The following is a 14,395-nucleotide window of genomic DNA, read 5'->3' as shown; positions in this document are numbered from 1 at the left end:
CCTCGGGAAAAGGATAAAAGTTTATCTTCTCCCACAGCTTCATCAACTCTTCGAGCACTGGCGCACAAGTGGTAATAATATCCAAATAATATATTATTTCGATATTATTATATATATATATATATATATAATAGGAGATATAAACGGGGGATAAAATTTTTGTCGGCAGGAGGCAAGAATTATATTTCCCGATTATATCCTGACACGGGATATATTTAACGTGGCCAACTTCTAAAGCACGGGAACATGGAATAGGAGAAGTTTACCCCTGTTTATTATTACACATATATTTGTATATTATTTCCACTTGTGCGCCAATGCTCTGAGAGTAGTGTTACAGTAAATTATAAAGTGGGTAAATAATTAAACTTTTGATAACTATAAATTCATATTAGCCAGGTATTTTATTAAATAGTTAATAGATAGTTTTCAAGAATCAATTAAAATGATATTTGATTAACAACCAATGTTCATGACATTGAGTTGGTGGGTATTTTGATATAAATACCACTGCGTTATCGATGCACCTCAGTTCTACATGGACTCTAACGATGCTAAGATGCCTAGGTCGTTTATCAGTAGATAAAGCTGTATAAGAAGATACATTTTACCCTTCTTCACAACTTCATGTATTCATTTTGAGTTCGTAGATTGCCTGGTAGAGATCGCTTTTAAGCGATAAGGCCGGCTATTGTACCTTTTCTCCTTTTTTTTCTAATGCTGGTTTTTTTTTATATTTGGTGTACAATAAAGTGAATTTTCATTTCATGTTTATCCTTTCCCCCCGGGAGATAATTGTCTCTTGCCCGTGCAAGCCCTGCTGCGAAAGTTCGTTTGTTGACATGCGTTTGCTACTAACAATCAGTTGGGACATCTGTCAGTCAATTATTACTATAAATAAACCTCTAAACATAATATACACATATAAGCCTGTTACAGGCACATAGCGTTCATACATATATGTTTACATAATTGTAAGGGCATGGTGATAACTTCGTTCGCCAAATTATGCCTCAAGCTACGACTGATATTTTAGTGGTTATCCTACTAATATTAAAAATTATATATAATAAACCTCTAAACATAATATACACAACACCGTACTGGAACGCAAAATCCCTATGGTAACTAGCGACGACCGAAGCCAGACAAAATCTCATTTTGAGCAATGAGAAATGACCTGCGGATGTGTTCAAAACGCCTTTATAATAACAAGATTATACAGCTTGTTGGGTATAGGAAAATGGACTTTATGCGTATTAAGTTAAGGCGGTAATGGTGGACGGTGGAGTTGGTTTGGGATAGCATCCTGTGGAGACGCGTGCGCGGATGTGGTCGCAATAAACCATGAGCGATGGGAAGTAGCCTTGTAGGTAGGATACTTTATAATTTAAACACTATACAGACTTTTTCATACATTTGACGGCCGAGTGGCGCAGTGGGCAGTGACCCTGATTTCTGAGTCCAAGGCCGTGGGTTCGATTCCCACAACTGGAAAATGTTTTGTGTGATGAACGTGAATGTTTTTCAGTGTCTGGGTGTTTATCTGTATATTATAAGTATTTATGTGAATTATATACATAAAAAATATTTACTCATAACACAAGCTACGCTTACTTTGGGGCTAGATGGCGATGTGTGTATTGTCGTAGTATATTTATTTATTTATTCTAAAAAAAAAAAAAAAATTGTATTTATTCCGAAAATGTCCACCTCCCTGGCGCATGTCGAGCTGTTGGTTCCGGGTTCGATTTCCAGCTGGGGCATTTATAATTTGGAATTTTTTTTGGTCTGAATTTCTGAATCGCTCCGGCCGCGGTACCACCAAGCCAACGTGCGGCCGAGTGATTTTAAGATGCAGTACGACGCCGCGTAAAAACTTATATGAGTAAGATATACCTTTCAAAACCCTTTTAAGTTAGCCAGCTAACATCTTAGACTGCATCTTTACTTACCACCAGGTGAGATTGCAGTCAAATATTTTAATATACCTCGTTTAACAAGGTGGATAGATGACATCAAGCGAGTCGCTGGGAGCCGCTGGAGGCAGGCGGCCCAGGACCGTGGATTGTGGAACTCCCTACAAAAGACCTATGTCCAGCTGTGGACACGACGATGATATTAATATAGCCTTTGCAGTTACAATGTTTATCTTATCTCAAAAGCTGTGACGTCAAGAAAGTTTGCGTTAGACAGGACGACTTACAGGACAGGTTTGAATTAGGACGACGATGATAGCGAGCATTATCGTCCTAATTGTTTTTTTATGTTTGAAAATTTTTTTATTTCTTCAATAAAATGTAACAAATTAAAAAACAAAAGATATGATTAGTTCTTTTTGCTAATGTAAACTCATATTTTATTGTTGTTCAGGCTATAGTATTATTCACAATTCATCTTCCTAATTAACGAAAAGAGAAATTATCTTTTGATTCGTCAATTATGACTATAAAAAAAATGTTTTTTTTTATAATTATAATTGACGAACCAAGCATATGGCCTACCTGATGGTTAGTTGAAGCCCATCGCCTATTAACAGAGCAACACCTGGCAATGCGAGGGACACGTGCTTTAAATACCGCCATGTTCCCATCAACTTAAGACGTACATTTTAAGCCACGCTAGGTAATTACGCTGGCAACCACACTCTTCAGACCGGAACACAGCAATGCTACTTGGGGGCAGAAATAACCATGGCGTACTTTCCCGGGCGAACTATGTCACGAAAAACTCTTTTACTATTATTGTTTCGATTAAAACTGGTATTCTTATTTCAAACACTTTTGTGTGTTTAAAATAAGAATACCAGTTTTAATCGAAACAATAAAAGCAAAAGATAGGTTGGTATTCTTATTTCAAACACTTTTGTGTGTTTAAAATAAGAATTCCAGTTGCCGCTGTTAGGTTGCTGTTGTTAAAATAAAGGTTTCCCACCTGTAAACGCACGAAGAGAACTTGTATAATTAGTGCTCATTCCATTGTTTGACTGTTTGTCACCTCCACAGAACACTCGCGACCGCCGCTCGGCCACCACGCGTTACATCGATCAGACCCTCTGATACAGAGCGACACGATACGATCACACAAATAATATTAATATCGCATACAATATTAATTCAATATTTATAAAAAAAATATTCAGAATATTAACGTGAACGTTTTAATATACCATACACGATATTCTCAATTATAAATATTGCGTCTATTGTTTTAATTAATTCCATAATTCTATTTTTAAAAAACTTTTGTTTCGAACGTCTAGTGACAATTTTTTTGAACTGGTAATAAATATTGTGTAGAATTATATTTTTTTGTTTCGAACTTCGTATTTGATTTAGGAACTTTTTGTGACTGTTATAGTTAAACAATCCGGACTAATTTGAACTGTTTAGTGAAAATTATTGCAGTGAAGTGTGGAAGAGAATTTTTCGAGTAAACTGAAATGACCCCGATGGGCCTTCTGTTTAAAGTGAACAGGTGAGTTAGAGTGCGCCTGTGAACATGAAGTGTTTGCGTTTGTATGCGTTTACTGTATGTTGGCTTGTTGATAGGATGGGATGTTGGAAGCGCTTGTTTCATATTTGAAAGAGATATAAAGGGCTAGTAATATTCCCAGAATAAAATGTTTCAATAATGTACGCTGTTAACTGTTAACCAATGTATTGCCGCGTCGTTTTTCGATTTTTTTTTTCTTTTATTCAATTTAATTCAATTCTTTTATTTGCATAAAACGTTGTAGGTATACATGTTTAGTCATAATCTATAACATGCAAATCTTAATCTCTAAGATTTGGATGTCATAGATCTTAAGGACTAAGGATGTACTTTTAAAAACTTAATTCTACTACAAGTCAGTCCTAGACTGAAATCACACCGGATGGTAAGTGATGATGCTGTCTAAGATAGTAGCGGGCGGTCCTTATGAACGGTGCTTACGCGGCTTCGTACTGGAACGCTAAAACACTTTGCGGCACGTCTTTGTTGGTAGATTGGTAGCCATAGCTTCCCACCAGGCCAGACCAGAGAAAATTTATAAATTATAAACTTCGCAATTTTCCCCGCCGTGGAACCCTAGACCTCCCACTTATCTAAGTCGTAACCACTGACCTGTTAGGTCGTCAGTGTCAGGCTCGATTGAGAATAAGGACAAGGATTGAGGAAAATATCTACCTGCAAAGATGTACCTCCGCGTGTTCGGCCGCCGCGTAATTTTAGGACTATTAAAATAACGCTTTCATGTAAGCGCGTTTAAATCTTTAGTTGCATCGTATTTTGTTATCAACTAGGTTTGCAAAATTACATTAAATAAGTGTATTATTTGGCCTAAAATGTTGAGTCTTTGCAAGGTTATAATACACTATAGCATGTAGATTTTTAAACCGAACCGCAACCCAGTAGCTTCTTTATTGGCGACGTTTGCCTTTGTGTCACTTTGTACGATCTGACACTAATACTGTAATGTAGAGATCACTCTCACCATCAACCCGTTACAGGGCACAGATCTCCTTTCAGAATAGCTAAGGTTTAGGAAGTAGTCTACCACGCTGGCCAATTGCGGATCGGTGGACTTCACACGCGGCACGCCTTTGAGAACATTATAGAGAACTCTCAGGCATGTAGGTTTCCTCACGATGTTTTCCTTCACCGTTTGCAAGGAAGCAAATGATATTTCAATTGGCTAAATTAAAAACGCACATAACTCCGAAAAGTCTCTGGGGCTCGAACTCGGTCTTGACGATTGGAAGCCGGTGCCTTACCCACTAGGCTATCGCGTCAATTGTATAATATAAGTGACAGATGGGACGATAAATAAAAATAAATAAAATAAAATAAAATAGCCTTTAATTCCAAAACGTCATTTCATACACACTAATAAACATTTATACTTTTAAATTTAATAAACATTAATATATTGAATTGTTAGGTTAGGTATTATATCAACATTAATATTGAATTCAAATTATGTACTTAAATTATTAATTAATTATGTCCCGAGTTTCGGATTGCCTGTTGGCAAAGGCCTCCTCTAGCTCTCGCCATGGGACGATAGGTACCTTTAATGTATTTAATTACTATTAATTTATAAATATAAATTTTATTTATTCCGATACAAATAGTATATTGTTATTTATATGTATATACATGTACAGTTTAATTTAAAGTCTTTATTTATGTTCAGTGAAGTGAGTGATTTAATAAACGAGCTCTTATTTAATCGCTAAAACCGGGTTTCTGTTAATTTAACCGCTTTGTCGGTTTGTTATCCTGCATGTGCGTTGTGTCGTTCCAGCGATTTGATTGTTATGTTTTTATTTGACGGAGTGTTCAATCTAGATGGAGTGTTCAATCTAGATTGTGTGTTCAAACTAGATGGAGTGTTCAATCTAGATTGTGTATTCAAACTAGATGGAGTGTTCAATCGAGTGTTCAATCTAGATGTTTCTTGGTTTATCGATTAGCTAGTTTTGATATTTTATTTTTCAGGCAACCAATTGCATTAAATACATACACACACACACACACATACAGCTACAGGAATTAACATTGTTAGGTTAGTGCCTTTTGTCAAAAAATGGCAGTTCCAGTCTTGAATAAGCAGTAGGTTAACTTATCGGTCCCAGTTTTAGTCACTAATATGTGGTTACCTTCATAAACATACCAATCCATTACTGGCTATTACAGGGCACAAGTCTTCTGCCGCAATGGAGAAAGGTTCAGGCATTAGTCCATGATGGCCAAGTGCGGATTGGTGGACTTCACACGCCTTTGAGAACATTATCGAGAACTCTCAACATGCATGTTACCTCACGATGTTTTCCTTCTACGTTAAAGCAAAGCAAAAGTTTGACGGCCGATTGGCGCAGTTTGCAGCGACCCAGCTTTCTGAGTCCAAAGCCTTGGGTTCGATTACCACTACTGGAAAATGTTTGTGTGATGAGCATGAATGTTTGTCAGTGTCTGGGTGTTTATACGTATATTCCAAGTATTTATGTATATTATTCACAAAAATATTCACCAGTCATCTTAGTACCCATAACACAAGCTACGCTTACTTTGGGGCTAGATGGCGATGTGTGTATATTTAGTCGTGTCGTAGTATATTAATTTTATTTATTTAAGCAACTTACATCTAATAACTTAAAAATTTCTTGGTCATTGTTCTAATCCAACTAATCCGCAATCCGCATTGTACCTTGTTGCTAGAACCCTTTGTACTTTGTAACATCTGAAATAAAAATGCATCATCACATAAACCCACTGCATCAGTCATCCTTTGAGAACATTATAAAGAACTTTCAGGCATGCGGGTTTCCTCACGATGTCTTCCTTTACCGTTGAAGAAAATGATATTCTAATTACTTAAAACGCACATAAGTTAGAAAGACTAGGTGCATGTTATAGGTGCGTGCTGGGATTCAAACACGGCCCCCAAAAGTGAAGTCGAGCTCCCACCCAATGCGCTAACACCGCTTCAAAATGCATAATAATTGTGGGTAAGTTCACGGCCTATCTTTCACAGTCAACAGAGTTTTATCACAGCAATCACTTCCAACTTCTTTTCGAAGTTAAGTGCGTTTTAAGCAATTTAATATACCTTGCTAAGAAACATGATATGCACACTTGATTAGCGTGTTTTACTATGACCTAAACGTATTATATACTAAGGAAGACGCGTGCTTAGATGTGTATTACAATTGGGTTGATAATAGGGTTGCCAGACGGTCGGGAAACGGCGGGATTCTCCCGAATTTTTGTATGTCCTCCAGACTCCCGACAAAGCAAATAATCTCCCGAAAAACAAGTTCGATAATTTTAATTTCACATTTTCGACAAATGAAACTTGCAAACACACAAAAAAAATGACAAATACATAAGTGTTTGGTCATTTTTTTTTTCAAGAACAAAGCAATAAACATGCTCATTCGCTTCTTATCTTATGTGTCACAAATACCTGCTATGTTTTTTTTTCTTATATCTACAGTGCAATGCAAAAATGTTTGTTTACTTAATATATTATGTATAAGTAATATTATTAACTTATTTTTTATTTCGCCCAATTAAAGCCCTAAAATCCCGAAAAATGGGTTATTGATCCCGATAACAGGAAGAATCGATCTGGCAACCCTGGTTGATAACGATAACGATTGGCTTATGTTGAGCAGTGGACTTCCATAATTAAAGTGATGGTAAGGAAGCTGCCTAATTATTACTGTTTACCATGATAGCGGTTCTAGCATGTAAACTTGTAAGCGATACGGAAGCGCGACTGGTTTGCGCGGAAGATCCTATTACTCGCGACCTAACGGTCAACGCGTCGATACGCGTAGCAGAGCCTCGGATTTCATCTCATTACCAGCAGCGTTAGTGCGAGATTTGTTTACTCGCAAACCCTTCACTTTCAGAGTAAATCGTACCTTAACAGGCTCATATTAGAGTTGTAAATCCCGTACTTCAGATTTTAATTTTACAAAGGTTCTGCCAAAAGCACTTGTTAAGAAAATGTAGATATTGTAAAAATATAAATAAGATCCTTTTTTACTTTAATGTTTAAGTATTTCGACGGCCGACTGGCGCAGTGGGCAGCGACCCTGCTTTTTGAGTCCATGGCCGTGGGTTCGATTCCCACTACTGGTAAAAATTTGTGTGATGAGCATGAATGTTTTTCAGTGTCTGGGTGTTTATATGTATATTCTAAGTGCCCATAACACAAGCTACGCTTACTTCGGGGCTAGATGGCGATGTGTGCATTGTCGTAGTATATTTATTTACTTATTTCGATACTTGAAAGCGACTTCTCAATTGCACGTGAGCCAATCCTGAATTAAGGGTACGGCGTCGAGAGTGTAGGAATTAGGTATGCTAATCAACTGAAGTGCTTGAACTTTTATTTACTTCGCCACACCGATCACTAGTAAAAAGATCGTTGCTTCTTTAACTTTATTTCCTTTTTTTTGCCTGAGTTATTCTCTGACCGACGACGACGAAACTACGATCCTGACGACTCTGCCGACTTTATAATATGTAGGGAGTTAGGTACGTATAATATAATAGGAGGTCTAGTTAAATAACAAAAGTTTTGACTTTGATTTTGAGAGCCATTTGAACCCTTCCTCCCGTAGGTACCTATAAAAGCTGTATCGCGGGATAAAACATATTAAAGACAAATTTAAAACACTCCTGATCTGAAAACCTGGTCTAAATGTATAAATATAGTAGCGGACCCCAACGCCATCTGCCGGGCTACCGAAAAATGCATTCAAATCGGTCCATCCGTTTAGGAGGAGTTCAGTGACATAACCACGCACACAAGAAATATGTATATAAAGATATAAATGCTGTTAAGGCTCATTATCTCGCTCAATAAAGTTATATTTCTTCTAACTCATATTTAAGTTCATTTCATTATATAGACTCCTCCCACAATGAGAAGGGGTTAATTTTGTTGTTGTTTTTGGACTACGGCCCACCACGCTGGCCCTGCTAGATATGTATTTCTAGGGTGATTGATATTATTAATTACATAAAACGCCAATAACTTAGAAAAGTTAGAGATGCGTGCTGAGATTCGAACTCGGCCCCCTGAAAGTGGACCGAGCTCCTACCCACTGCGCTATCACCGCTTCACGTATGCTAATTTGTTTATTTTTATATTTATTTATAGTATTGTTATATTTATTAGAACCTATGTAGTTATTCGTATGTAAGTATGTTTTTTACAGTGTACGACTACAGTTTAGTTTTCTTTTTAGTTTTTCTTATCCTAAGGTTGCCCGGCAGAGATCTCTACTTAGCGATAAGGCCGCCTTTTGTATCCTACTACTTAAAGTGTCTGTTTTTGTATTTTCTTTACTCGTTGTGGAGTATAAATAAAAACTTAGTCTAAGACGTAGTCAATTCGATTTTGTTCATCACTTTATTACAGCGTTTATATCATAATAACATAAGAACCCAGCCTCTAACTGGGTCTTTCTCATGAGCTACTGGCACCGGATAAATGGAAATGTTTTCACACACGACCGCGACCCCGCCAGCGGATATCCGACGAAAAGTACAAACTTCGAGAACGTAGCGCCGTTTTGACGCTTGTACTTTGTACCCGTCCGTGGTCCCATATCTCGATACTCCATTGTCATTTACCGCGCCTCCTCTCCCAGGGCAAGGAGTGGATCTCCATGCCCTGGGAGAGGAGGTTGGGTAAATCACGCGTTGTATCAGTCCACCTCGTTCGGGGCCGACCTACGCTGCGCTTACCGGTGCGGGGTCGCCATTCCAGAACCTTAAGACCCCAACGTCCATCGGGTCTCCGTGCTATGTGCCCTGCCCATTGCCACTTCAGCTTCGCGACTCGCTGAGCTATGTCGTTTACCCTAGTTCTTCTACGGGTCTCCTCATTCCTGATCTGATCACGTAGATACTCCTAGCATAGCTCTCTCCATCGCCCGCTGAGTGACTCTGAGCCTTCTTAGACAAAGCAGTGCATGTATCTAATAAAAGGTATTTTTGGAACGACTTTAAAAGTAGGTCTCAATTCTACTATGTTTTTTTTTTTGTATTTTAGTCCGCAAATTATTATGATCCGATTTTGATGATAATTTTTTTGTTCGGTACGTTAGTTATTATAAAAATAAAGAGATGCAAAGAAAAAGCTTTGCACTAGGAGGTAGCCCAACAGTCTCTAAAACCGTCTCTGTTATGAGAGACGAGCCCTGTGTCCAGCTGTGGGACAGCGGATAATGATGTATAAAAGAAGGCAATGAATTAGAAAGCTATTGACCCGAGCACCGATCGACGTACATAAACTCGTAAACGGTCAGTTGCTATCCCGGTTTTGCAAATGCCTTACGTAACACGCCGATGTGTGTCGCAACGCGATTGTGTACGAGCAAACAAACAAACCGTGCATCTCGTTGACACACTTCCACTTGCGGGCTCTTCGCTAATTGGAATGCCAGGAATCTTGAAGTAATTTTTGCTAAAAACGTTTAGCTTTTAGCAGTGGAATCTTAGAAATAGTCTTTGCTGGTTTAATAAATTTCGAATTTGCTCAACGGAAAGACTCGAAGAGAATAGGACTCGTAATCACAATTTTTTTAGTTACTTCCCCCTTTTTTGTCAGGTTAAAATCAAAAATAATCAAGTTCATTTATTACAAGTAGGCCTACTTTATAGGTACTTTTTAAACTTCAAGTCAGTATTTTTGGAGTGGCTCTACTAAAATACTGACTCTATCTCTCTTCTCTCTCGGAAGCAGATTCTACAGACAAGGGCCGTATTTTTTTCAGGTCAGATCGTTTATGTTCAGGCTGTTTTATGAAAATATTTTTAGGTTATTTCTATAATCGATACTGAAGCCATCGATACTGCAATTTTTTTCCATTTTAACTGTATGTCTGCCTGTCTGTCTGTATCGTAGCCGCAATACATTTTTTAAGAGAGTTTATACATTTTCGCCCCTGGATACGCCCATGACCGCCTGTTATTTTATTTCCAAACATAGCGTGCGTATCAAGTGTACAATATAAAGCTATATAAGCAGTATGTGTACCATCTCAAGCAAGCTGTCAGATAGCTTTGAGGAAACGTAAGCCGGTTGTTGAATCAACAGTTTTCGGGCACAGCAAAGCTTATCGTAATGTTTTATTGAGAAACCGCTTTGTTTTGTTAACCCCCAACGCAAAAACGACGTTATAAGTTTGTCATGTCTGTGTGTGTGTGTATGTCTATCTGTGGCCTCGTAGCTCCCGAATCGATTTTGTTTTGTTTTTTTTTTGTTTCAAAGGCGAAGTAGTCGGGAGAGCTCTTAGCTATGTATTTGTATATGTATGCTATGAAAATCGATCCAAATAACCGCCACTCACAAAATTACGGATAACATTTGTTATATAATGAAAGGTATTAACTGTTAGAATACTATATCCACTATGACAAATTTAAAATACAAGATGGCCGCCGGATAAAAATGGCGAATGGTATTTTTTTCGCAACTCGCTCAATATTACAAAAGAAAACCTGGCTAAGTTTGTTGTGGGCTCTTCTTAGACCAGGGCGCGTTTGGAATCCTCCTAGCCTTACTTTTAAGTTAACGAATGCAGTTATTACCATCACTAACATTAATGTTATGTTATATGTATGAAGGCTTCATTAGAGCCTGTGACAAGGTCGACATGTATAAAACATTTTTGAATTTTAATTTGAATTTATGGGTATCAAATAAAAGGGCTTGACTAGTAGGATAATGTACACTTTATTGAAAGTCAAGAATTTTGAAATTTTAAATGTAAATATTTTACATAAAGTACTTAAGATAGTAGTAGGCAGTTACTTAACCCAATAAAGTGTCTGTAGAACCCGGTGAGCACGGCGGTCGGCGAGGGGAGAAGGCTTGCGGTTTCCCATCGGTTTCAGTTACAACTGGTCGCTTTGTTTTGAACTAGATACGGGCTTGCGTGTTGTAACACTGGTACTTAAATGATTATGGACAAAAGATACAATCTGATCACTCATCTGAGGTAGGTAATCTATGGAATTAAAAACTATTAGTTTATTTTGCCCGTTTTCATTAACGACAAACACGTCAATGCCTAAGTGAGTAACAACTAGTCTACGGAGATTCCTAGGCATACTCTTACCTTTCACCAATCGATTTTCACTAGGCAAGTCTTATAACCTAACCCGTTTAAAATTTACTTTGAGTTTGTATTATCAAATTTTCATATGAAATTAAGGTTATTAAAAACCGATTTTTTTATCTTTTCTTTCAAGTGTCAGTTTATGAGTTCCCTAAAGATTACACACCGTCGAATCGGTGGCTTCAGATGGCACCAAGTCATTAGTCATCTTCTAAGAGTTAGAAAACGTTTTCTTACTCTACGCAATTCCTAAATCTTTAGGCATTCGATTTTTGAATCCTGTTAAAACCGTCTACTTTCCCAATTGTACTAGTATCCTTTATCCTTCTGCAGAGTGCAAGCTACCTTACATATTATGTTAGGATTAAACAATCTTGCCCAATCAAACTTGTCCGTTTTACCCAATGTCACACAATCTTTGGCACACGGATATAGACAGTTAAAAATACCACATAACTATTAATCCCAAGGAAACTAACAATTCCCGCGGGATTTGCTATTAAACCCTTAATAAATGTGGACGAAGTCACGGGTAACAGCGCCTACTCGTTGTACGGCCCAGGTACGACCCTTAGGCGTGATCTTAAATAGCCAATAACCTTCCTCAAGAAATGGACTACCAAATGTAAAAAAGTTTTTTGATAAAAATAACCGACTTCGTTATACAACAAAAAATCAAGAAATAAATATTTTCTACAACATTTTTAAGTCGGTGCCATAAAATGTAAAAAGTTACTGGGTTAGATCGAATAAGGATACGAAGTATACTTCGTACACCTTTTTATATAGAAGCAAGGAAAGTACGTACATAGTTAGTAGTAGTTTCTAAATTTTACTTGGCACAGATTTAAACATTTTGTAGAAAATTTACTATAACAAAGTCGGTTTTTTATTGTCAAAAAAGTTTTTTCTCGATTCTTAGTGTGTAGGTTTGTATCAATAAGTAATAATAACCGAATGTCAACTGCTCATAACCTTCTACATAAAATACTTATTGAAAAACTTAAAACCGCACTAGTCGCCCCTACAATTTCCGGAAGGCCCCCTCAATTTCTCTGGTCTGCCATAATTAAACCCTTATTTCCTTATTATGTGACCATCCTTGAAATATCTTCTTTGCAACAAAAAAAAAAACTGAAAGTATCCGCGAACAAACATAAAAAAGGCATATATACCTCCTCCTTTTTTGAAGTTGGTTAAAAATAAACCCGTAGTAGGTACCAGAGATAAGCGCCTTTAGACAAACTAATAAACACTATGTGCATTATAGTATACAATTAATATTGATACCGATATCTATGAGCTCCGCGTACGCACCCCGTCATCAAAATTAACTAATTAAAAACCCCAGTAAATCCTTGTAATTTACGATACGTGCATGGTTGATCACAAACAGTTAGTTATGTATCGCGTAGGTTAATTAGAAAGTAAAGTAAAACTAATGAAGCGTTCGAATAACAGCGAGAACATCCCATAACAAGCGTTTACCGGGCAAATCTGTGATATCAAAATTCAAAATTCAAAATTCAAAATTCATTTATTTCAAGTAGGCCTAATACAAGCACTTTTGAAACGTCAAGTCTGTCCGTGTGTAGTGACTCTACCACCGGTTCGGAAGGCAGATTCTACCGAGAAGAAGCCGGCAAGAAACTCAGCAGTTGCTCTTTTCCAACATCAAAAATTTACATTTTATATTTTAACATTCATTTTTCTATCTTGTGAGAGATGAAAGCGGAGCCGGATGCTTCCAAGCAACCTTGTCATTAAGAAAAACTCTATAGCTATCATCTACTTATATTTACATTAAAACAAAGTTTTTCGAATAAAGTCATGCAATTACGTTTACAATCAAATCAAGTTTAGAACTTTAGAACAATGTGTCAATAGAACATTTTGATACAAGTGCGGATATATGTTATTGCACGTCCGAATAAAAACAAGTATTTAAAATGACTTTCCTCAAGAAATACCTCCTTTTTAGAGGGACAGCCTGATAGAGTCTAATGATCAACGCTTTAAGCGCATAATACCAACACATTTCCTGTTTTTTAACTCTGCTAATACTGTTAGATAACCTTTTGATAAGAAGGTATCTGCGCAATTTAATTTTTTTTAAATATATACACTTTTCAATATAAATATTCAAAGTTTCAATGCAATGGATGTATGGCTTGAAAAGTTAGTTAAATAAAAATATTCGAAAAGTAAAAAGCACTAGTGCAAAAAATCCTACTTTCCTCACGATATACAGCTACAAAAAGTACCACATTTTGAGAAACATCATTAAAAGATTTGCTATTTTCTTTGCTAAATTCAAGGCAAAAGTACGTGACTGGTTGATAAATGCTTTTACTCGGTAAGAGAGTTCTTGAATAATAAAATATAATTTATTCAGGTATTAATTTAATTTATATGTTATTTTTTAATTGACATTCCATGATTATAAATTTATTATTCCATACAGTAGAATTAATTACATTTTTATTATATTCAGCCGACATATTTTGATTATTTTGATGTTTTTTGAGTTATTATATAAATGAATTTGATTAAATTAAGATTTGCATGTCGTATATTAAGACTAAAGATGTATACAATGTTTTATGCAAAAAAAAGTTTCTAGGAAAAATGTTTTATATTGATGAATCTCTTAATTGCTTGTTAGCAGACAGATCCGCTTTCACCTCGCAGAAGACAGAATAATTAGTTTAATAATTCTTGTAAAATGTTAATACTGGACAAGTACAAGTACCTACTAAGTTTCT

General features: G+C 36.6%; 1 protein-coding gene across 2 annotated transcripts in view; it reads left to right on the top strand.

Moving 5' to 3' along the window:
* The window catches only part of LOC120624794 (TNF receptor-associated factor 4), a 155,895-nt gene that overhangs the window by 31,315 nt on the left and 110,185 nt on the right, over window positions 1-14,395 (top strand). The window contains exon 1 of one of the 2 annotated variants that reach the window (XM_039891535.1): window positions 3,365-3,477. The exons of the other annotated variant lie outside the window; for it this stretch is intronic. Coding sequence (XP_039747469.1) covers window positions 3,443-3,477 — 35 coding nt within the window. The 5' untranslated portion in view covers window positions 3,365-3,442. Of the gene's footprint in view, window positions 1-3,364; window positions 3,478-14,395 lie in introns of those variants that run through there. 2 annotated transcript variants of the gene reach the window in all.

The sequence above is a fragment of the Pararge aegeria genome, chromosome 6, assembly GCF_905163445.1.
Source record: "Pararge aegeria chromosome 6, ilParAegt1.1, whole genome shotgun sequence".
NCBI classification, from domain to species: domain Eukaryota; kingdom Metazoa; phylum Arthropoda; class Insecta; order Lepidoptera; family Nymphalidae; genus Pararge; species Pararge aegeria.
Note: the sequence above shows the minus strand (reverse complement) of the source record. Positions and strands in the feature narration are given on the sequence as shown.